Source organism: Pan troglodytes, chromosome 4 (genome assembly GCF_028858775.2).
Source record: "Pan troglodytes isolate AG18354 chromosome 4, NHGRI_mPanTro3-v2.0_pri, whole genome shotgun sequence".
NCBI classification, from domain to species: Eukaryota; Metazoa; Chordata; class Mammalia; order Primates; family Hominidae; genus Pan; species Pan troglodytes.
In genome coordinates, this window is record NC_072402.2 from 37,571,936 (window position 1) to 37,598,378 (window position 26,443).

General features: G+C 37.1%; 1 protein-coding gene across 4 annotated transcripts in view; it reads right to left on the minus strand.

The window, feature by feature from the left end:
• Positions 1-2,728: 2,728 nt before the first annotated feature.
• SCAMP1 (secretory carrier membrane protein 1) overlaps positions 2,729-26,443 on the minus strand; it is a 120,984-nt gene continuing 97,269 nt past the window's right edge. For all 4 annotated transcript variants that reach the window (XM_016953097.4, XM_024356592.3, XM_063811140.1 and 1 more), the window contains 2 exons: positions 21,647-21,764; positions 2,729-5,507 (listed from right to left, as the gene is read on the minus strand). In XM_016953097.4, coding sequence (XP_016808586.1) covers positions 5,343-5,507; positions 21,647-21,764 — 283 coding nt within the window. In that variant the 3' untranslated portion in view covers positions 2,729-5,342. The remainder of the gene's footprint in view (positions 5,508-21,646; positions 21,765-26,443) is intronic.

The following is a 26,443-nucleotide window of genomic DNA, read 5'->3' on the forward strand; positions in this document are numbered from 1 at the left end:
GTTATTCATGGATGTAAAATTATGAGAATTTTGGTTATTTCTTTTGCTTATATTTTCTATAATTTATACTGAAATATACATTAATTTTATAAATTAAAAAAGTTAATTTAAAAAACTAAACTATTGGGCCATTATGACATAAAGCTAAGTGAGGGGAAAATAAGGTTTTTAAAAATCCATATTGCTTATATCTCTTAACTAAACAAAACACATATGCATAGAAAAAGAATGGAAGACAATAAAATATTAGCAGAGGTACCCCAAGATGACAGAATTAAGGATTTATTTTTATTTTCTCATGTATCACTTTCTGAATTTTTAATTGTTCTACAACACATATGTATTGCGTTTATACTAGAAAAAAAGTGTGAGGGATGCATAGGCCGAGTGGGTTCAGTTTTTGTGCAGGAGACTAGAATACTGTAGATACCACAGTGATCACCAGATAAAAGACACTGATTTTTGGTGTTTTCCCCCATCCCCAAAATACCTGAATACTACTACAAACTGCCAACAGTAACAACTACTACAATCATGATTTATCTTGAGAATCACTGGCATACAAAATATTAAAAGTTGTGGAGGAATTCTAGAATTACATTTAAGTAAGCACTGAAAATAACTAGAATTTAAAAATAAAACGTATGGTATTATTCTACAAACTAGAACTGTTTTAATGTATAGAAGATAATATTCAGAGTAATCTTATATTACTAGGTGGATGATTAACTATTTTCTGCTCCTATTACAGAAAAGATTAAATGGCTTTTAGTGTTAGGAGGGTTTCAGCTACACCATCAGCCATGTCAAGCCCAGAAAGACATGAACTGAAAAATAAATCAGGATTTGGACAAACACAAAGTTTAACACTCACTACATTGCCACATGATAGTTCCCATGTTCCCTTGCCATTTGAAACACGGCCAGCACTAATGAAAATTCTTTTTTTTTTTTTCTTGAGATGGAGTCTCGCTCTGTCGCCCAGGCTGGAGTGCAGTGGAGAGATCTTGGCTCACTGCAAGCTCCGCCTCCCAGGTTCACGTCATTCTCCTGCCTCAGCCTCCCAAGTAGCTGGGACTACAGGCACCCGCCACCATGCTCAGCTAATTTTTTTTTTTTTTTTGTATTTTTAGTAGAGATGGGGTTTCACCATGTTAGCCAGGATGGTTTCGATCTCCTGACCTTGTGATCCGCCCACCTTGGCCTCCCAAAGTGCTGGGATTACAGGCGTGAGCCACCACACCTGGCCAAAATTCTATACATTAAATGTTTGTCTTACCCAAACCCCAAAGTTAAATTGTAAATATAAAACCCACAGCAGGGGTGAGAAAACTGGAGAACAGTCTTTCTCTATTTTCCTACAATCTTCAAATAAGAGGTATCTGGTTATATAAGACAGGTTAGTGGCAATACCTGGCTTAGAAAGTTTCTAGATTTATTTCTAGCTCTCTACATACTGTGATAAAGTCCTAAAGTTTAAAAATACCCACCAATATTACAGGCATGCTGCTTTATAAAATATGCCCTAAAATTCTAGCCAAAATACTTCACTTTCTGTAATACTTAATATGTGAGATAAAACTTTTTAGCTCAATAAGAAAGTATTTAAAACAACTCATGTTTTAAACACATTAGTCTACTCTAAATAAATGTATACTCTTGTACTTTAAAATGTATCAAAGTAAGGTGTTTTCTATTTTTTAACCATCCTCAATTTTTTTAAAATTAACCAATCTTATTTCACCTCTAAAGGGCTTAATCACATGAAATGAACAAATTCCTCTAAACATTTTCCTTAAGGAAAAACTGAAAGGAGATATAGTGAAATGGTATATGACAGCCATGGTAACTCTAAGGTATACATAAGCAGGGGAAAAAATGCTCAAAATGTAACAAATTCTGTATATAAACAGTCATGCCAAACACAGATTTGTACCAATAAGGATACTGAATTAGATGTTAACAACAGTGTTTTCAGAAAAAGATACAGCAATGAGTAAAAAGCACTATGCTATTACAAATGATTTACAGAAACAACTAATTAACCTAACATAAATCCCCTTAAAATGCAAACCATACATAATCTTAACATGAATTACAGAATAAAATATTTTCCTAGTAAATTAGGTGTAAAAATCCAAACTTGCTTTTTTAAATATAACACCCAGAAAATAAAGAATACTGTTCCTTTTTTAACATGTATTTCTCAAAATAAGATTCACCATGAACATTATTTTAGATATTTTTACATCTTCTTTAGCTAACCAAGTGAAAAATCCAATATACACAAATAGGTACTTTCATCAGTACATAAAACAGCAATAGGTAGCAAGGTTAGAAATCAGAATACAAGTTCAATTGAATAAATACAATACTAGTACAGAGACACCCATTTTTAATCCACAATGAAAAATCTGAGCCATGAATAGGTTTTCCATTTTGAATCTAACTTCTAGATGATCTGTATTTTGACCTTAAAGGGGCCAAAATATTTAATATGGGTGAAGCTCATGTTCCATTACCTGTAAAGGTCTAATGCAACAGAAAAATGGTCATTTTATGTTGGTTAGAATTTTTAACTAGGTCTTTCATATTATTTTGTTTAGCACATGACAGACTTATACACATATTTTAAAAAATCAAACATGGAATTTCTATATACATCAAACCTTTAACAATGTCTGTCTCTGAATTGCTATTATAGTGTTCAAAATTATACAAACAAACATCCAGTAAACAGCATTTTATTTTATGACACTCTGTGTTAATACAATAAATATACAAAACTTCCAACCCACTGAAACATGCAACATTAGAGGGACACATGGAGGGCATTTCTGTAGAACCATGACAGTCACCATGATGGCAGCGCAGTATTAGTTACTGACAAAATATACAAACATCTCTAGATAAATAATCCAAGTCCCAAATTACAAATCACTGAGTAATGACTTTCCGGTGTTCAAACTTTAGTTTGAAATAAAATTGCCATAATTTAATATTACAAACTGATAAATGACACGGATGACTGCTATGTGAAGACCATTTTATGACTATGATTTCATGACTGTGATTTTAGTACTAAATATAGAACACTTAACAAATGCCAATCTTTTGCTGAGTGAAAATTTAACAATTTACTGAGAGAAAAGTAAATATAAGAATTTAAAGCTCCTTTCATACTTGATCATACTATAAGCATTGCCATCATTTCAATGCACATATATTTTTAAAAAACAATTTTCTCTCTCAAACTCATATTAAATAACTGGATTTTAAAACATTTTCCCCATCCACACAAAAAAAGATATGTGGGTTCTAATTATTCTTTGCTATTTAATAATGCTACCTTTGAGGATTTCTACATAATATAAACATTCCAATTCTGAAGCAAAGTATTTCAGCATTTTTCAAAAGTCTCTAATATATCTTTTGTTTGTAGTGTATAGGAAAAAATGGACTTGGGATATAAGTTAATGGTGAATATAGGTGCACTTGCTGTATTCTGTGGTTAATGTTTTGAATGTATGCAAAATCTACACTCAATAAAGCACACTGATAAAATAGATTTCCAATAAGACTACAGGCTCTGAAAAACAAACTGGCTAAGTTGGTTGAGAACGTAGGTAGAAATTATCGCTGATTAGAAATATTTACAAAAAACAGCTTTAAATTCATACGCTGAAGAATAAAAGAAATGTCTTCCAAGTATACCTGATGTCAATAAGATCCCAAATAAATCAAATGTAAACACCATCTGGATGGATCTGTGTTACCTAGTGACACGCAGCGCTGCTTCATGGATAGTGAAAACTTGGCATCCCACCTCTAGCATAAAACTTTTTCTGTAACTACAGGTTTGGGGAGAATGAAAGTGATTTAACTATTTATGCCTATCTGATTTTTTAAAAAATAAGGATTTCCAGCCTCTAATATCACAATCCTTACTTAAAATCTAATTGAATAATCACTATCATTCTGCAATCTTAAATTAGTTAAAGACTTTCAAAACACAGCAGCATGACTTACAGATGTCTTTGAGTCATTTATTTAATCAGTGGTAAAATTGATTCAAAGTTTGAACCCAAGAATACTATAAGAATGAAGTTCTGTGCTGCATAGTAACAATTTTAATGTGATTATCTTAATGCAGTTAACTGTATTTATATTTTCTTGCTTGGTGCAAGTTAAATGCTTTTTTTTTTATTGCTGGAAATTTTAGATATATTCAGTCTGTCTCAAAAAGTGAAAGACAGGTGCATTTAGGGATTCAAGTATGTGAAAAAATGCCAGGGTCTTTTTATGTTTAATGCCACTGGAGATGAAAAGCTAAAAGGAAAATCCCTTAAATACTGTACATTCTTTTTAGACAACAGTTAGGCTAGCCTTTAATACCTCTGTTAAAAATCACACACACACATCCCCAAAAAAGAGCTGCCAGACACAATCTTAGTTGTAACCACAGAATATACCAAAGTTTTCATATAGCAAAATGTTACTATATGACTACCGAAATTTTTTTAAAAAGGAATTATTACCACTACTTTCTACTGCATTAACTACCTTCTCTTTTGGATAATGTACTGCATATTATATAAACTTCTTATATTGCACCCCCAAACTTTTTATTTAAAAGAAATTCTTGCAGAATATCATTTCTGTGATTCCATTAACCCCTGAATCCTACAACCATAAGCAGTACAGAAGCCAAAACACTAATTCTTTTAATATAAGAAATGTGGTGCCCATGCAAATTAGAGATTGTTATCAAAATATCAGCTATTCTAAAAAAAAGAAAAGAAAAAGATGACAAATTTTACATTATCTACTACAAAATGCACATAGGCTCTTCACTGGTGACTGAAACAGCTAAAAAGCAAGCCAATTTAAAATCCCTAAGTCTCTGCTGGCCTATTTCTTTCAATATAAATAGGGAAAAAGGAATGAAACATGGTTTACTTTTCCAATGTGCAATCCTTATCTCTAAAGATTCTTGAAAGAACTACTGCAGTTAGTATTAAATGCGTTTTTAATCATAAGTACCATTATTAATTTTCAGTGGGTCACCCCTGAAATAATTCACTGAATGCCATCCCCCAAAAAATATGGAGAATATTTATTTAGCATGTAATATTTTTTCTGCAAGGGGCACTGAAATATTAAGAAACTATTAGGTAAAGTAATAAGACAAGGAAGTTTTCCTGGTTTTAGCCCATGCACAAGTGAACAGGAAATATCCATGCTGTCTGTACTGTGTGTTTTGAACATAAAAATATTTGTAGAATACAGTAACTGGAGAAAAAGGTACAGTCAAAAGGTAACAGTGTATTGTTTGAAGATTCTTAAATTTGGTTACCCTTGAAAGCATTCTGAGCTGCACTAGATGCTGCAGTTGAAGCTGCATTTGCAGCTGCGGTCTGGACAGTTTTGTTGGACATCACACCTGTTGCAAACTCTTGTTGGGCCTTCTCAAAACTAGCACCTGTTGTGCGATATAGTCCATGTACCTACAGAGGCACAAAAAAGTGGGAGAAGGTAAGTAGCAACCTACGCATTCATTTCCAGCAGCTCTTAATCTCAACATTAATCAAACATAAAAATACTAGATTGTAGTCATGATTCCTAAGATCAAGAATATTAGCCACCAAACTGACACACAATAATTGTATTTAAACATTTTCTTAATATAGGTTTTCCTTTTCTTCTGCAAGCAGAAGAGATAATTATGCTAATTTAAACCAAAAATAAAGAACTTCTTAGCCAACTTCAAAAAGTTGTATTTTCCTCTGCACCCAATTAGTCAAGTGAAATTATTACAGCATAACAATGAAATGGTTTAAACATAACAACAAGAAACAATACATTAATTTATTACCCCAGACTATTCAGAGAGAACAGTACCTTATCTATTTCCATTTTATCTACATATACACCACAGGCCCTGTTATAATCAAATGAGATCATTTTATCATTTAATGTACCAAGCACTACTTATGTCCTTCAACATATTGCCGCTATGCACTCTGTATACAATTTAACTTTTTGTGTATGGTCAAGGTCAAGTCCTAAAGAATGCACAAAGAAACACTTCTGGGAATTGTTTCTCCATACTGATTAATCACTCAAATCTTGGAATTTATTTTCAGGAGTAGGGTTCAAAAATTTTCTATCGGTATATGTCTTAAAACCTGCATAATTAAACTATGAGTCCATCAATACATAACATCAGCCACTTATTTTAACACAAATTTGAAGAAGGAAATAACAAACATTTATTAATTATATGCCCACAAACTTCGCAGAGTGGGGACAGAAAGATACTGGTAATTACACTGCACTGTGACTGGATCTAAATTAGAAGCTTGACTGGAATGCAATCAAAGCAGGCTTAGGGAAGGGCCAATGCATCCAAGTCAGTATTTTTTCCAAACCTGGATAGGAACTGGTAACTGTGAGGTAAGAAAAAGAATGAGTCAAAGATTCTCAAAGCAAGCTTGCACTTGGGAAAGTAGTTTCAAGAAGACAGAGAAAAGAGAGGATAGGCTGGTTTGGGGAGAAGGCAGATGATAAGTTCTAAACATTTGTTCATTCATTCCAAGTCTACTGACAACCTACTCTAGGCCTGCCACAGCAGGCAGGTAAAGGTTTGGTTCAAAGCTTGGGAGAGGAATGGGCTAAAGACATGGACTTGGAAACCAACGGCGTATGTTATGGACTGAATGTTTGTGTTCCCCCCAAAATTCTTATGTTAAAATCCCAACCACCAATATGATGGTATTAGCAGGCAGGCCTTTTCAGGGGTGATTTTGCCATGAAGGTGAAGCTTGCATTAATGGAATAAATGCCCTTATAAAAGAGACCCCCAAGGCCCAGTGTGGTGGCACACACCTATGGTCCCAGCCTTCCACTCCAACCTGGGCAATATACGTCTCCAAAAAGAACTTTTTTTTTTTTTAAAAGAGACTCCAGAGAGCTCGCTGACAACCTTCCATCACATAAGGACACAGAAACTGTCTATGAACCAGGAAGTTGGCCCCCCTGAGATACTGAATTTGTCAGTGTCTTTCTTATCTTGGACTTCTCAGCCTCTAGAACTGTGAGAAATCATTATCTGTTGTTTAAGCTACCCAATCTATGGTATTTTTGTTATAGCAGCCCAAAGGGACTAAAACAACATATAAATGATAGCTGAAACCTTGGCATTTATGAAACTGTCTATGGAGAACCCAGAGTAGAAAGAGAATAAAATCAAGTATATAACCTAATTAATGCAGAAACAGAAAACCAAATATCACATGTTCTCACTTTTAAGTGGGAGCTAAACATTGGGTATACATGGACATAAAGATGGCAACGACAGATATTGGGGACTTAAAAGATAGGGGAAGGTGGGAGGGGGAGAAGAGTTGAAAAACTACCAATTGGGTACTATGCTCACTACCTGGATGACAGGCTCAACTGTCCCCCAAACCTCAGTATCACATAATATACCCTTGTAACAAACCTGCACATGTATCCCCTGAATCTAAAATAAAAATTGAAATTGTTTTAAAAAGACACTATTTAAGAGGCATCCACAAGAAGAAAGAATGACTGGGAGAGGAAAGGGAAGAACCAGATACAGATACTTCTCACTGATGCCAAGAGAAGAAAGCATGTTAACACATGAAAAGCTATCAGAAAAACTATCAAGAAAGCAAGTTAATGCATGAAAATCCATCACGGTACAAGACAAAAATAACCCAGACAGCCCTGAGTGCTTCTGATACAGTGGTAAAAGCAAACGCCATATTACTACAGATCAAAGTGTCAAATGGTCAGGAAGAAAAAGAGCACTGACAAATACATATACTGGTAAATCCAAAGATTCCTTTCCCCTAGTACCTTAGCACTATCGTTAAGTATAAAAGTAATTATTTTTATTCCCTTTTAAAACCAAGTTTTCTATGGAAAATTAAAGATATAGATAAATCACTACTCCTATGTTCCAGACACTTATCTCAAAGTGAGTACAAATGATTGGATCCTAGAAAATGAAGTGTATTATAGAAATCTTATCAACCTTCTTTACTTACTAGACCCAACCAGAGCAATGCAATTGGATTCACTTGTCTGTCTCTTCCCCTCTTCCCCCCAAGTTTGTGAGCATGTAATAAATAAATGTTAATTCTTATTTGCTTTATTATTTCCTTTTTCAAACTTGCACTAAATTGAGCAGCTGATACTATGTGTTCATGGGCTTCACAGTTTACTAAAATGTAATTCACAGTCCCACGGAACACAGAAGCAAAATAAAGGTAGGAATAGCCACATTTCTCAATAGTTTGTATCTATATAGACCCAGAGAGCCACCTAGAGGGAAAAGACCACATATATATACAGTGCATAATGCTAAATACTGTATTAAATCCATTATATCCATGTGAAAAAGGGTGGATTCTTGATTTCAGGGCCCCATGAAAGATGACAGGCTAATCATCAGGATGAACATCTTTAAAAGCTTATTACTTCCCTCCAGGGTTTCAGATGGTATCTATTGATAATTCATACTGCTGATATCAGGGACAAGGTTTTGACACCAAGTACTATAATTTTTTTTTAAAAATTACACAACTTGGGGGTGGGGGGCAAGGGGAGGCATAGCGTTAGGAGAAATACCTAATGTAGATAATGGGTTGATGGGTGCAGCAAACCACCATGGCACATGTATACCCATAACAAACCTGCATGTTCTGCACATGTATCCCAGAACTTAAAGTATCAAAAAGAAAAAATATTTCAATTTCGATAAAATCTAATTTATCTTTAAAAAAATGCACCAGTTGATGGTTGCTTAAATGGAGCACAATTATCACCAAGTTGCACAGCCTTTTTATCTGTACTGTCACTTTAGAAAATCTCACTGTGTATGTGACCTGAATGCATATTACCTAGTGGAAAATTCCATAAATGCAGAATAGCCTAGAGAATTCAAAAAAAATTAAACAACTTAAATACTATCTTTTCTACTTATGAGAACTGCATTACTCCTAAAATAATATTTAGTTCTAGGAAAATCACAGAAAAGGCACTAAATTTGGTATATACTAATTCCACTACTTTCTAGCTGGCTGGCCACCACTCAAAACTTCAAGTCTGCTTCCCATAAAACAAGAATATTTGTTACACTATCTGCTCCTCCGAGTTTTCCTAAAGATCAAATCAGAATGTATATAAATGAGTTACACTAACACAAGTTAAATTAATTTTTAAGTATCTGCCGAAGTGTCACAGCCGAAATGTAGATGCGGCTCCATAAAGGAGTCCTGCCTCCTTAATGCAGCTTCAGAGACAATACATGCTGTGGTGGTATATGACACAGAAAAACTGTATCTTGTGGGAAGTAAAGAATAATGGCACTTTATTTAAATAACCCAAACATATGTCTTCATTAAAACATATAGAATACCATTTCAAGAAACTGTGCTTTTATTAAGATCCCTGTCATGCCAAAATTATTTCAACTTTTATAAAAGCTGGGAAAATAAAAACAAATGAGTTTTTTAAATATATATTTTAAATTCTTGTTTTGAGTTTTTAAAAAAGTATGGACGTCTAAGCCTAATATTTTCAGTTTGAAATTTCTGGAAACCCTCTATGAACCCTCCTGCCCACAGATGGGTCAGATATCCCTTTTGTAACCCCTTGAATTGCCAGTCTAGTTTCACCATGTCGAAATCTCACGCACCCTTTAAGCACTATCTCAAATAATGCTCTGTCTGCCATTTTGTGCCTGAATTAGCTATGGCTTTCCCTATTGAGAGTACCGCCAATCCTTTGTACATTTTGGGGAGCATGTATGTACTTTTTCTTTTACAGGGTTTCTGTCCATTTCGTATTATATCCTACATGCTTTTACTTGCCTAAGGGCAAGAACTAATTCTACTCATTGTTACACCCCCTAAAAGACACAGCTTAGTAATCTGCAGTAGAAGCCACTGAATAATTATTATTACTACCTGCTGGGGATTAAATGTTCCAAAATTGTCCTCATTAATAATAATTTTTAGAAGGTACCAAATAATTGCAATATGTCTTAAGGAGACTATACCTGTGTTACAAAGTAAAATGCTTAGTTTGCAGTCACCTCAGAGGTTAAATGTTTTTAAAGTAGACAACTACTTCACACCTGCTAGGATGGCTGGAATGAGAAAAATGGAAAATCACAAGTGTTGGCAAGGATGTAGAGAAAGTGCTGGTGGGAATGTAAAATGATACAGTCCTTCCAGAAAAGAGTTTGGAGGTGCCTCAAAAACCTAAACATAGAATTACTATAAGACTACATAGGAATTCCACACTTGGGTATATATGTACACAAGAGAGGTAAAAGCAAAGACTCAAACAGATAACTGTACACCAATGTTCACGGCAGCACTATTCACAATAGCCAAAAGGTGGGAAAATCTCAAATGCCCATCAACAGATAAACAATGTAGTATACAGATACAATGGAATATTATTCAGTCTTAAAAATGAATGCATTTCTGATACATGCTGCAACACGGATGAACCTTGAAAACATTATGGTAATGAAATAAGCCAAGTACAAAAGGAAAATATTGTATAACTCCATTTATATGAAATATCTAAAATAGGCAATTCATAGCAAATTAGAGGCTGCCAGAGGCTGAGAATAGGGAGGAATAAAATTATTGCTTAATGATTAGAGTTTCTGTTTGGGGTGATGCAAAGTTCTGGAAATAGACATTAGTAATGGTTGTACAACACTGTGAATGTAATTGATGCCACTGAATTGTATACCTAAATGTAATTAAAATGTCAAAGTTTATGTTATACATATTTTGCCACAATTAAAACAAATACAATACACCAAAAGCCATTAAATTGTATACTTTAGGTTTTTTTTAATTATTTTGTATTTTTTAGAGACAAGGTCTCACTCAGTAGCCCAGGCTGGAGTGTAGTGGTATGCAATCATAGCTCACTGCAGCCTCAAACTCCTGGGTTCAAGTGATCCTCCCACCTCAGTCTCTCCAACAGCTAGGACAATAAACTCACACCACCATGCCTGGGCTGTGGTTTTTTTTTTTTTTTTTTTTTTAATGTCTTGTAAGGGGTTGGAGGGTAGTCTCATTATGTTGCCCAGGCTGATCTCGAACTCCTCGCCTCAAGTCATCTTCTTGCCTCGGCCCCCCAAACCCCCCCCAAAGTGCTAGAATTACAGGTGTGAACCACCATGCACAGTCTAAACCGCATATTTTAAATGGGTGAATTGTATGTTAATTATATTTCAATAAAGCTGATAAAAATATGCATATAAAGATGACTTAGATGAAAGTGCCACATGTACAGCATTATAAATACTCACCAATCTACGAAATCTACCAAATTTGAAGATGCCTAAGATAATAATAATTTAGTTATAGTAACCTAGATTTGGGATCTATTAAGTGGCTAGCTTAGTACTTATTGAAAAAGGTAACAAAATTAAAATTGGGGGTAAAGGTTTTTTTTTTTTGGTGAATATACTAAGAGTATCAGCCGAGGACAGAATATAAACAATCTGCTCAAGAGTGCCATTTTTTTTCTAGGAATTCAAAAGTATTACTCTATCTGTGTCCCTTAGAAGAAGGTGACAAGTAACTGGATGACTATTTTAATAGACAATGTGAACCATCCAGAATTGATTCCTAGTCAGCAAAGACGACAGTGCTGAATGGTTCTGAGAGAGAAGTAGCATGCCTATTTGTGACTATAGAAAAATAGTACAGTGGAATTATCAGCTTTCTATCCTAGGTCATAAATAAAGTTACAAAGTGGAAGAGACAAGGGGGAGAGGTGAATGATAACAATATTTTCAAAGAAAGTATAGATGATAATCCTTGAACTGGGCAGGTCCACTTATGTGATTTTTTTCCAACCAAACTCAGATAGAAAATACAGTATTCATGGGATGTAAAACCCAAGTACACAGAAGGCTTTTTGTATACATGGGTTCTGCAGAGCTGACTCCAAGACTTGAGTATGCATAGATTTGGTATATGGATGTGTGGGTTCTGAAACCAATCCCCTGCATATAGAGGGATAACTGTAAGAGTCACTTTTCACCTAAGAAAACTATCACTTTATATATAATAGGATATCTTCACAAAGCATTTACCATAAAACACCAACTAAGGAGACTTAATCACAGTGTTCTGTATCATAGACCCAATTCAGCGCTCCCACAAAAATGAGTATGTGCAGAATATATACTGTAGTAAATAAACAAGATTTGAAACACTTCAGAAAACTTGTTTTTTAAAGAGGTAAAATAACTTTTTTCTAAAATTCTTTCAAAATGCAAAAAATTCACTATTAAAAACTACTTAATGTGAACATGACAGTCTATGAACAAATTTCATGGAAGTGATAATCATTCAAAATCAGGTCCCAAAAGGAATACAAATGATATATCATCTATTAATTACTTCCATATTAAGTTATTCTAGCCATACCAATTAACAGAAGGGAAAAGTTTTGGATTCCCCGATCCATAGTCTCCTGTGATGCATTCATTTACTGTTATTTGACACATTTATAACAACTCCCTGCTTGGCCCAAAACCATTACTCAATTATTTCTAATAGTTCTAATAGAAAGAGGACCTTTTGAAAAAACACCATTTGGAAATAATCTGAAAGAAAACAAGAAATCTATTTGTGAAAGATAAGGACTAAACTAGACCCTTCTCCATGTAGATGTATAGGAGACATATATTCTTTCAATATTTGAAATGTGGAGTATAAAACGACACTGTGGGGGAAACAAACAGCACAATCTCATACTGGGCCCTGCAGCACCAATGATGACCCACTTCAGTTATGCAAGACAACAGAAAGCCAACGAAATTACCAAAATCCTATTCACTTCAATTAGGATAAATATATAGGACAGAGCACATTTACCTTAAGAGAAGAACAGCTTAATAAAACCCAACAATTCTAGAGTCAAAACGGTGCACAGATTACGGTTAGAGGGCATTAACTGTTCTTGAAAAGCATGACCCCTAGTGGTTATAAATACTGCTACATACCTGCAAAGGATTTTTTGTCATTAAACTGCCAGTTTTGATCAAGTGTGAAACAGAAAATTAAAAAAGAAAAATTAGGTTTTTAAAATTGGATCTTAATTTCTATCACAGCAAGAGAAATGCCTGCTATTAAAATATGAAAGCTGGTGCAAATTATATTTTAGCTTATAGTATCCCTATCGTACTTCATAAAATCATACAGAAAATCATCTCATCTAAACTCCTTATTTCACAGATAAAGAATCTGAGACCCAGAGAAGTTTAGGAACTTGTGAACACATATAAACAGAAGTTCTGGTAACTTCTTTAACAATGAGGTAAAAACAACAACAACAACAAAATATTAGAGTATGCTGCATGATATCCATATCAATACTTTTATTCGAGAAAGTCATATTTCTTTTCAATGCCTGGCATATGAGCACCATTCTATAACTTTTCCTTTGTGTGGTGGATCCTGAAAAACTGTATACCTGGAAAATGGAAAGGAAAAAAACTGCTGGTCAAAGTATTCAGAGTGTGCACAGAGTAGTTCATTATAGAATAGCTACAGAATAAACACTTCCTCCACACTCTATTGATCATCTGTGCCACACATTCCTCAACCACTGCCAGTGATGGTTAAAGTTCCCTTTTATACTTCACCCACAGCAGAGTCTTAATTGTTGTGAGTATTCTCCCCAAAGCCCTCTTCTGACTCCATACACTTTCTAGGCTTCATTTACTTCAACAAGTCAATACTTTCCAGTCTAGAAATCCAGCCTAAAGTTCTTCCCTTGCTCCTGACTCGTATATACAAAAGCCTACTCAATATTTATATTTTAATGCCCCACCAGTTAATTTAAACTCCCCAAACTGAAGGTCAACGTGGAAAACATCTTGATCCCCAAACCATTTTTCTTGTACTCTCTTCTTGAATGGTCCATCATCTAAAAACCTGGGTGTCATCCTTGAGTCTTATCTTGTCCCCTACTTCCAGGCCCAAGTTGGATTAATCCTTACCTGCTCGTTTTCTCTTGACTACATTTTCTTCACATTTCCTCAGTTCAGGCCACCATCATTACTAATCAGCTTCCTAGCCTGTCTCCTAAGTGTTTTCAAGTACGACTGCTTGGCCCCGCAAATCCCAAATGTATTTCAGAATAAATGCTTCTAAAATTCAAATCTAATCAATTCAATTACTCTCCTCCTTAAAACTCTTCTATGGCTCACTACCACTTTTTGGAGAAGATTTAAACGTCTTAACAAGACCCTGTAGGATAAAACTATACTTACGTGTTCAATTTCATCTTCCAATACCAACAACCTACAATTCTCCTAGCCCCAGCTCACACACCATGTTTTATCTCCCATCCATTCTGAGCTACATTTAATTCCCTGAATTTGCCATGTTATTTCCTACAACTAGATGTGAACGTGGTATCCCCACTCTCTGGTACCTCCTTATCCCTCTTATCCTCTTCCCTGTCCCTTATTCTTTTGCTTAGATAACTATAATGATGAGCAGCCATCATTATATCTCAGCTGAGGCAATACTTAAAAAGACCTCCAAAACCTGATAGGTGTCCCTCTGCTCCCTATACTTACCTCTATCATGGCCACTAAATAACTGAATTGGGGAGCCCACCAATTTATTTCTCTTCCTCACCAACAGGTGATCTCTCTGAGCTCATGCACAGCCCAGTGCCTGGCACGTAATATATGCTCAATAACAGCTGTTTAACAAATGAGTGAAAACTGCCACACACCACAAAACCCTCTACTATACTCTAAATGTATTACATTTCTACTTCTATAAAACACCCTCAATAATACATGTGAAATAATAAAGGAATTCTCCAAAGAATGGTGCTGTGATGGTCAGTGTTACGTGTTAATTTGGCTAGGCCGCAGTCTCCAATTATTCAATCAAACACTAACCTAGGTGCCGCTGTGAAGGTATTTTGTAGATGTAATTGGCATCTGCCTTCAGTTGACTTTAAGAAGAGTGTTCTAGATTATCTGGGTATGCCCCATCCAATCTGTTGAAAGGCCTTAAGAACACAACTGGAGTTCCGCTGAGGAAGAAGAAATCCCACTTGTGGACCAGAGTTTCAACTTCTGCCTGAGAGTTCCGGCCTGCCCTCTTGATATCAGACTGACCTCACCAGCCAATTCCCCGCAATTAACCTTTTCATTCTTTCTGTTTCTGATAGCATGCTGACTGATAAAGGCATCTACTAAACAAAAGGAGACACTAAACCAGACCCTGAATATAAAATGATAAAAAGGTCAAGATCAGAAAGGAAAACTATTAACTGAGAAGGCCCTATTCTATGCAGTTTACATTCACTGTTTCATTTAATCCTCACACCAACCCTATGAAAGTGGTTACTCTTCCCATTCCTTCTTTTATTCAACAAATATCTGAGTGCCTATCACATGCCAATCACTGCATGTCACTGTTCCAGATGTGAGAATTACAACCTGAAAGCATACAGAACAGGTCTCCACTCTCACGCAGCTTGGAGTACAGTTGAGGACACCAAACCTGAGTGGTTACAGAAGTCTGTCTCAGGTCACAGAGCTGTAAGTGAAGCTGTCAAAATTTCAACCTGAGTTGTATGGTTCCAAAGCAAAACTCTTGCTCTTCTCATCTAATTCCAATGCTAAAAGACTTGTTCACGCGGGGGGTGCTTAACAGCTGCGTACCCAGAATACATGCACCATAAGGCATAAAAACTGGCTTATGCCCAGGTGCCACAGTAAGCAATATAGACAGTTAAGTTTCCCCAAGAAAACAGAGAATGACATGGTCCCTAAGATACAAGGCAACAAAAAACATTCTGGGAGACACAGCAAGATCGGAGCTGGGTCTTGAAAGAATACTAGTAGGTCTTCAAATAGCAGAGAAGACGAATTAATGCACGGATTAAAAAACATCATATAAACAAAATCTGGAACAAAGGAATGTACATGATGTATTTGAAGAAACCGAGCAGTACAGTCTGACAAGAATAGAAAGTGTGAATCATGGAGCTGTGAGACGTCACCATTAGCCCTTCTTCCCACCACCACTATAATCCCAATCTGTGATTCTCTGAGAGGACAAAATGGCATAATACTGGTGAAGTGTTCTGCATAGGGCCCAGAGTATGGCTGAGCAAAATAAAAGTGATTTCATCATTAGGTTATTAAGGCCCATTTGATGGCTTTATGGATATAGTGTGTTTTTACAACCTTAGCAATGCTGGTGTTTCTGAATGTAGCCCTTCTTCGCACTGCCACCAAAATGCCGTTCCCAATCCCAGATCCACGTCAAAAATCTGCAGAGTGCCAATTTGTTGGGGTTTTTTTAAGGTTAATATAGGAATTATATATTAAATGGACTGCGAGAAGGATGAGGGAATATAAGTAACCTGTAAAAAGAATTTCTGGATTAGCTGAGGTTGGAAATGGAAAAGAAGAGAAAGATGGAAAAGATACTAAAAAGGTATCTAAGAAAGTGAATTAAAAAGTAATGGAAGTGGCTGCGCGTGGTGGCTCATGCCTGTAATCCCAGTAGGCAGATCACGAGGTCAGGAGATCAAGAGCATCCTGGCCAACATGGTGAAACCCTGTCTCTACTAAAAATACAAAAATTAGCCGGGCATGGTGGCGCATGCCTGTAATCCCAGCTACTCAGGAGGCTGAGGCAGGAGAATTGCTTGAACCAGGGAGTTGGAGGTTGCAGTGAGCAGAGATCGCGCCATCACACTCCAGCCTGGTGACAGAGCAAGACTCTATCTCAAAAAAAAAAAAAAAAAATAGCTGAGTGTGGTGGCGCATGCCTGTAGTCCCAGCTACTTGGGAGGCTGAGTCAGGAGAATCACTTGAACCCAGGAGGCGGAGGCTGCAGTGAGCCAAGATCGCGCCACTGCACTCCAGCCTGGCGACAGAGCAAGATTCTGTCTCAAAAAAGAAGTAATGGAAGCACTGACAGAAGCAATCACAGCACTGACAAAAATGTTCAATGGAATTACATAAAGTGCTTAGTGCCATCTCATTAGTAGGTATTCAATAAGTGTTTCTTCAAAAAAAAAAAGCTTCATTAAGATAAAATCTGTATACTATGCATTTTACCCTTTAAAGTGTACAATTCAATGATTTTTAGTATATTCATAGAGTTGTGACTATAGTATCTACACAACCTAATTTTAGAATACTTTCATTACCCTCACTCCCCACCCCACCCATAAGCCACAGGCAAGCTGTAATACATTTTCTGTCTCTATACATTTGCCCATTTTACACATTTCACAATAATGGAATCTATACAATATGTGGTCTTAATAAATGCTTCTTGAATATTACTCAGAACGTTCAAAAGGAACATCTATCACTAAGAAACTGAAGAGTTTATGAGGCATTACTGCGAGAAGATGACATCAATCAACAACTGGAGATGAAAATGACCAATTGAAGATGCAACTAAAGGTTTATGCAATGCATTATCTTTTCCAATTCCAAGATTCTAGGTCACCTAGGTAGAGAAGAAACTGAAATAGTAAGGGAAGATGAAATTCCCAAAGAAAATGACTGCATAGCACAAAGAGCCGATTACATTTAAGACCTTAATTTATGAACTGGATGAAGAAATGGAGGAGAAAGAATAGCCAGAGAGGCAAGAGAATTAGAACATCATTGCAAAGTCTTAGCAGAGGAGCCATCTGTGGTGTAGAAAGCTACAGAGGTTAAGGAGGAGGAAAACTGGAAAAGGGATTTGGTAACATTAGAGAGCTGAGTGTCAATGGTATGTGTGTTTGGTGCAGAAGAGAAGTTAAAAATTTCAAATAGAGAAAATATGGAAGAACGGACACAGTCTAACCTTCGTAGGGTTTTGAGAAGGATAAAAGACAAATGTCTGAGTAAAGTACTGAAAGAGTACAAAGTGGTTTTAAATATAAGGTAAAATTATTTCTATGCATTCCTCATACATAGTCTCAAGTAATGAAATAGTAAAAAAAATTATAAGGACTTATTTTCTTTAAAGTGAGACCTATCAAAAAGTCTTTATCATTTAAAACATAGGTGTTATTTCCAAGGTCTCAATATCATGTTTGAATACATATAAAATATATCAAAATTACATATATCCAAGACAAAATAAAACTTTAAATAAACAAATAAAAACACTAATTTACCTTCCTCTATGTAATGATTTTTTTTTTTAAAGCTGTGAAAACAGACATGGGAATTCTACAGGAAGAAGTGTAGCTAAAACAACTGGGCAGTTACAAATCCTAAATGACTCCTAAACCTGATAACTAACTTGAGTAAAGTTTCAAGATACAGACTGGGTGTGGTGGCTCACGCCTGTAATCCCGAACTTTGGGAGGCCAAGGCAAGTGGATCACTTGAGGTCAGGAGTTACAGACCAGACTGGCCCACATGGCGAAATCATCTCTACTAAAAATACAAAAAAAATTAGCCAGGTGCCACATCTGTAATCCCGGCTACTCAGGAGGCTAAAACATGAGAATTGCTTGAACCCAGGAGGTAGAGGCTGCCGTGAGCCAAGATCACACCACTGCACTCCAGCCTGGGCAACAGAGTGAGATTCTGTCTCAAAAAACCAACAAAAAGTTTCAAGATACAAAATCAACATACAAAAATCAGTAGCATTTCTAAACACCAACAACGTTCAAGCTGAGAACCAAATAAAGAACCCAATCCCATTTACAATAGACACACACACACACACACACACACACACACTCCTACACACATCCAGAATACATTTAACTAAGAAGGTGAAAGAACTCCATAAGAAGAATTGCAAATCACTGATGAAAGAAATCACACATGACACAAAGAAATGGAAAAACATCCACATTCATGGATTAGAAGAATCAATATTGTTACAATGACCATACTGTCCAAAGCAATATATAGATTCAATACAATCCTATCAAATTACCAACATCATTTTTCACAGAAGTAGAAAATACAATTCTAAAATTCATATGGAACCAAAAAGAGTCTGAATAGCTAAAGCAATCCTAAGCAAAAAGAACAAAGCCAGAGGCATCATATTGCCTGACTTCAAACTATAGTGCACAGTGGCTCACACCTGTAATCCCAGCACTTTGGGAGGCTGAGGCGGGCGGATCACTTGAGGCCAGGAGTTAGAGACCAACCTGGCCAACATGGTGAAATCCCGTCTCTGCTAAAAATACAAAAATCAGCCAGGCGTGGTGGCTCACGCTTGTTAGTCCCAACTACTTGGCTGTCTGAGGCATGAGAATCACTTGAACCTGGGGAGGCTGAGGGTGCAGTGAGCCGAGATTGTGCCACTGCACTCCAGCCTGGGCATCAGAGCAAGATTCTGTCTCAAAAAAGAAAAAAGACTATGGTAAGCAAACAGCATGGTAACCAGTACAAAAACAGACCAATGGAACAGAGAACCCAGAAATAATGCCACACACCTACAACCAACTGATCTTTAACAAAGCTGACAATAATGAACAATGGGGAAAGGACACCCTATTCAACAAATGGTGCTGGGTAAACTGGCTAGCCACATGCTGAAGAATAAAATTGACCCCTACTTCTCACCACATACAAAAATTAACTCAAGATGGATTGAAGACTTAAATGTAAAACCTCAAACTACAAAAATCCTAAAAGAAAATCTAGGAAATACTCTTCTGGACATTGGCCTAGACAAAGAATTTACTACTAAGACCTCAACAGCAAATGGAACACAAACAAAAATTGACAAATGGGACTTAAAGAGCTTCTGCATAGCAAAAGAAACACTAAACAGGCTGGGCGTGGTGGCTCATGCCTGTAATCCCAGTACTTTGTGAGGGCTGATCATTTGAGGTCTGGAGTTCAAGGTCAGGCTGGCCAACATGGTCAAACTCCATCTCTACTAAACATACAAAAATTAGCCAGGCATGCTGGTGCACACCTGTAATCCTAGCTACTCAAGAGGCTGAGACAGGAAAATTGTGTGAACACGGGAGGTGGAGATTGCAATGAGCTGAGATTGAGCCACTGCACTCCAGCCTGGGTGACAGAGTGAGACTCTCTTTCACAAAAGAAAGACAGGAAGACAGAAAGAGAGACAGATAGAGGAAAGACAGACAGACAGACAGACAGGAAGAAAGGAAGGAAGGAAGGAAGGAAGGAAGGAAGGAAGAAAGAAAAGAAAAGAAAAGAAAGAAAGAGAGAGAAAGAAAAGAAAAGAAAGAAAGAGAATAAACAGAGTAAAGAGACAATCTACAGGATGGGAGAAAATATGTGCAAACTATGCATCTGACAAAGGACTAATATCCAGAATGTATAAAGGACTTAAACAAATCAACAAGAAAAAAAAACAACCCCATTAAAAAGTAGGCAAAGGATATCAACAGACACTTCTTGAATGAAGACATACAAGCAGCCAACAAATGGAAGAAAACTCAACATCACCAATCAGAAATGCAAATCAAAACCACAATAATTCCCATCTCACACCAGTCAAAATGGCTATTATTAAAAACTCAAAAAACAACAGATGTTGGCAAGGATGCAGAGAAAATGGAATGCTTATATACCGTTGATGGGAATGTAAATTTGTTCCACTTCTGTGGAAAACAGTACGGAGATTTCTCAAAGAAGTAAAGATAGACCTTCCATCCAACCCAGCAATCCCCCTATACTGGGTATCTAACCAAAGGAAAAGAAATCATTTTATCAAAAAGACACCTGCACTCATATGCTTATTGCAGCACTAGTCACAATAGCAAAGTCACAGAATCAACCTAAGTGTCCACCAATAGTAGACTGAATAAAGAAAATGTGAAACATATACATCACGAAATACTACACCACCTAAAAAATGAAACTATGTCCTTCGTAGCAACATAGATGCAGCTGCACGCCATTCTCCTAAGTGAATTAACACACAAACAGAAAATCAAATACTGCATGTTCTCACTTAGAAGTGGGAGCTAAACAAAGGGTTCACACAGACATAAAGATGGAAACAGACACCGGTGACCCAAAAGGGAGGGAGGGAGAAGAGCAAAGCGTGAAAAACTATTGGGTACTATGTTCACTATTTGGGTGATGGGTTCAATAGAAGCCCAAACCCCAGCATTATGCAACATAACCATGTAACAAACCTGCACATGTTCCCTCTGAATTTATAATAAAAAATTAAAAAACAACACAAAAACCTAAGAGATATATATGAATAAAATGTACATACCACATAATAATTATACTTCTATTTATTAACAGGCTAATATCCTTCATATCAAAAAAAAGAAATTTAGAGTATATTTAAAAATCCAAATTTTAAAAATGAGGCTGACTCTTTAACTCATGAAAGCCTTCAGTTAAAATGATTTTAAAATTTTCCCTTTTTACTGAAGTTTAAAATGTGATGCAATTTTCTAAAATGTACCTATGCATAACTTTTAATTGTAAAAAGTAATCCTCAGAGAGCAAACTCATACAATAACGATAAAATGGCTTCAGGTTACACCAAATTATAGCAAAATAGGAAAATGAGAACTTTACATCACGTTCACTATAAAAATTTAGACATAAAATTTCACTTACTTTTTTGAACATAACTAGTGAGATGACTGCTGATGCTGTGAAAAGTGCTGCTATGATTATCATCATGATTCCAACAGGAATATTTTGGTTGAGACCAGTAAGGGATGAAATCCAACCACTAAAAAGTAATAAAAAGTGTAATTAGGCAAAAGTTGACGTAAACTTTTTAAAAATAGCATAATATCTAACACATATTCAACACTTACCAGCCAGGCAATATTCAAGCTCTTTATGTGTATTAGTGCATTTAATTCTCACAACCCACCCAATAGGATAGATGCTGTTTTAAATCCCCATTTGACAAATGAGGAACTGAGACATTCAGTAATCTGCCCGAGGTCACACAGCTTATAAATGGCATAGTCTAAATTCAAAAGCAAACCAAACTCCAGAGTCTCAAGTGTTTAATTCCAGACTGTACATTTTTTAAGCTGTACATTTTTTAAGCTTATGAGTTTTGAATTTATTATTACTCTTTCTTTTGAGACAGAAGCTCGCTCTGTTGCCCAGGCTGGAGTATAGTGGCGTCATCTCGGCTCATTGTAATCTCCGCCTCCTGGGTTCAAGCGATTCTCCTACCTCAGCCTCCTGAGTAGCTGGGATTACAGGTGCGTGCCACCACGCCTGGCTACTTTTTGTATCTTTAGTAGAGACGGGGTTTCACCATGTTGGTCAGACTGGTCTCGAACTCCTGACCTCGTGATCCACCTGACTCGGCCTCCCAAACTGGGATTATAGCGTGAGCCACTGCACCTGGCCTATTATTACATTTTTTTAAATGTTTATTTTCAATTCTGCTGAATTATGAAAGAAGACATTTATAAACCATATATCCAACAAAGGATTCACATCTAGAATATACATAACTTTCAAAGCTCAACAGAATACAAAAATTAAGAAAATGGATAAAAGACATGAAGAGACATTTTACTAAGAGGACATAAAGACGACAAATAAGCACATGAAAAGATGTTCAAAACCACAAGGAGATATCAATACACACCTATTAGGATGGCTAAAATAAAAAGTAATAACCACTAAATGCTGGTGAGGAAGTGGAGACTAAATTGCTCATAATTGTTGGTGGGAGTGTAAAATAGTACAAGCATTCTAGAAAACAGTTTGTCTGTTTCTTTAGAAAACTAAACATGCGGAGAGGAGCCAAGATGGCCGAATAGGAACAGTTCCGGTCTACAGCTCCCAGCGAGAGCGACGCAGAAGACGGGTGATTTCTGCATTTCCATCTGAGGTACCAGGTTCATCTCACTAGGGAGTGCCAGACAGTGGGCACAGGTCAGTGGGTGCGCGCACCGTGCACAAGCCGAAGCAGGGCGAGGCATTGCCTCACTTCGGAAGCGCAAGGGGTCAGGGAGTTCCCTTTCTGAGTCAAAGAAAGGGGTGACAGACGCACCTGGAAAATTGGGTCACTCCCACCCGAATATTGCGCCTTTCGGAACGGCTTAAAAAACAGCGCATCAGGAGATTATATCCCGCACCTGGCTCAGAGGGTCCTACGCCCACAGTCTCGCTGATTGCTAGCACAGCACTCTGAGATCAAACTGCAAGGCCGCAGCGAGGCTGGTGGAGGGACGCCCGCCATTGCCCAGGCTTGCTTAGGTAAACAAAGCAGCTGGGAAGCTCCAACTGGGTGGAGCCCACCACAGCTGAAGGAGGCCTGCCTGCCTCTGAAGGCTCCACCTGTGGGGGCAGGGCACAGACAAACAAAAAGTCAGCAGTAACCTCTGCAGACTTAAATGTCCCCGTCTGACAGCTTTGAAGAGAGCAGTGGTACTCCCAGCACGCAGCTGGAGATCTGAGAACGGGCAGACTGCCTCCTCAAGTGGGTCCCTGACCCCTGACCCCCAAGCAGCCTAACTGGGAGGCACCCCCCAGCAGGGGCACACTGACACCTCACACGGCAGGGTATTCCAACAGACCTGCAGCTGAGGGTCCTGTCTGTTAGAAGGAAAACTAACAAACAGAAAGGACATCCACACCGAAAACCCATCTGTACATCACCATCATCAAAGACCAAAAGTAGATAAAACCACAAAGACAGGGAAAAAATAGAACAGAAAAACTGGAAACTCTAAAACGCAGAGCGCCTCCCCTCCACCAAAGGAACGCAGTTCCTCACCAGCAACGGAACAAAGCTGGATGGAGAATGACTTTGACGAGTTGAGAGAAGAAGGCTTCAGACGATCAAATTACTCTGAGCTACGGGAGGACATTCAAACCAAAGGCAAAGAAGTTGAAAACTTTGAAAAAAATTTAGAAGAATGTATAACTAGAAAATACAGAGAAGTGCTTAAAGGAGCTGATGGAGCTGAAAACCAAGGCTCGAGAACTACGTGAAGAATGCAGAAGCCTCAGGAGCCCATGCGATCAAATGGAAGAAAGGGTATCAGTAATGGAAGATGAAATGAATGAAATGAAGAGAGAAGGGAAGTTTAGAGAAAAAAGAATAAAAAGAAATGAGCAAAGCCTCCAAGAAATACGGGACTATGTGAAAAGACCAAATCTACATCTGATTGGTGTACCTGAAAGTGATGGGGAAAATGGAACCAAGTTGGAAAACACTCTGCAGGATATTATCCAGGAGAACTTCCCCAATCTAGCAAGGCAGGCCAACGCTCAGATTCAGGAAATACAGAGAACACCACAAAGATACTCCTCAAGAAGAGCAACTGAAGACACATAATTGTCAGATTCACCAAAGTTGAAATGAAGGAAAAAATGTTAAGGGCAGCCAGAGAGAAAGGTCGGGTTACCCTCAAAGGGAAGCCCATCAGACTAACAGCGGATCTCTCGGCAGAAACCCTACAAGCCAGAAAAGAGTGGGGGCCAATATTCAACATTCTTAAAGAAAAGAATTTTCAACCCAGAATTTCATATCCAGCCAAACTAAACTTCATAAGTGAAGGAGAAATAAAATACTTTACAAACAAGCAAATGCTGAGAGATTTTGTCACCACCAGGCCTGCCCTAAAAGAGCTCCTGAAGGAAGCGCTAAACATGGAAAAGAACAACCGGTACCAGCCGCTGCAAAATCATCCCAAAATGTAAAGACCATCGAGACTAGGAAGAAACTGCATCAACTAACGAGCAAAATAACCAGCTAACATCATAATGACAGGATCAAATTCACACATAACAGTATTAACTTTAAATGTAAATGGACTAAATGCTCCAATTAAAAGACACAGACTGGCAAACTGGATAAAGAGTCAAGACCCATCAGTGTGCTGTATTCAGGAAACCCATCTCACGTGCAGAGACACACATAGGCTCAAAATAAAAGGATGGAGGAAGATCTACCAAGCAAATGGAAAACAAAAAAAGGCAGGGGTTGCAATCCTAGTCTCTGATAAAACAGACTTTAAACCAACAAAGATCAAAAGAGACAAAGAAGGCCATTACATAATGGTAAAGGGATCAATTCAACAAGAAGAGCTAACTATCCTAAATATATATGCACCCAATACAGGAGCACCCAGATTCATAAAGCAAGTCTTGAGTGACCTACAAAGAGACTTAGACTCCCACACATTAATAACGGGAGACTTTAACACCCCACTGTCAACATTAGACAGATCAACAAGACAGAAAGTCAATAAGGATACCCAGGAATTGAACTCAGCTCTGCACCAAGCGGACCTAATAGACATCTACAGAACTCTCCACCCCAAATCAACAGAATATACATTTTTTTCAGCACCACACCACACCTATTCCAAAATTGACCACATAGTTGGAAGTAAAGCTCTCCTCAGCAAATGTAAAAGAATAGAAATTATAACAAACTATCTCTCAGACCACAGTGCAATCAAACTAGAACTCAGGATTAAGAAACTCACTCAAAACCACTCAACTACATGGAAACTGAACAACCTGCTCCTGAATGACTACTGGATACATAACGAAATGAAGGCAGAAATAAAGATGTTCTTTGAAACCAATGAGAACAAAGACACAACACACCAGAATCTCTGGGACGCATTCAAAGCAGTGTGTAGAGGGAAATTTACAGCACTAAATGCCCACAAGAGAAAGCAGGAAAGATCCAAAATTGACACCCTAACATCACAATTAAAAGAACTAGAAAAGCAAGGGCAAACACATTCAAAAGCTAGCAGAAGGCAAGAAATAACTAAGATCAGAGCAGAACTCAAGGAAATAGAGACACAAAAAACCCTTCAAAAAATTAATGAATCCAGGAGCTGGTTTTTTGAAAGGATCAACAAAATTGATAGACCGCTAGCAAGACTAATAAAGAAAAAAAGAGAGAAGAATCAAATAGATGCAATAAAAAATGATAAAGGGGATATCACCACTGATCCCACAGAAATACAAACTACCATCAGAGAATACTACAAACACCTCTACGCAAATAAACTAGAAAATCTAGAAGAAATGGATAAATTCCTCGACACATACACTCTCCCAAGACTAAACCAGGAAGAAGTTGAATCTCTGAATAGACCAATAACAGGATCTGAAATTGTGGCAATAATCAATATTTTACCAACCAAAAAGAGTCCAGGACCAGATGGATTCACAGCCAAATTCTATCAGAGGTACAAGGAGGAACTGGTACCATTCCTTCTGAAACTATTCCAATCAATAGAAAAAGAGGGAATCCTCCCTAAGTCATTTTAGGAGGCCAGCATCATTCTGATACCAAAGCCAGGCAGAGACACAACCAAAAAAGAGAATTTTAGACCAATATCCTTGATGAACATTGATGCAAAAATCCTCAATAATATACTGGCAAACCGAATCCAGCAGCACATCAAA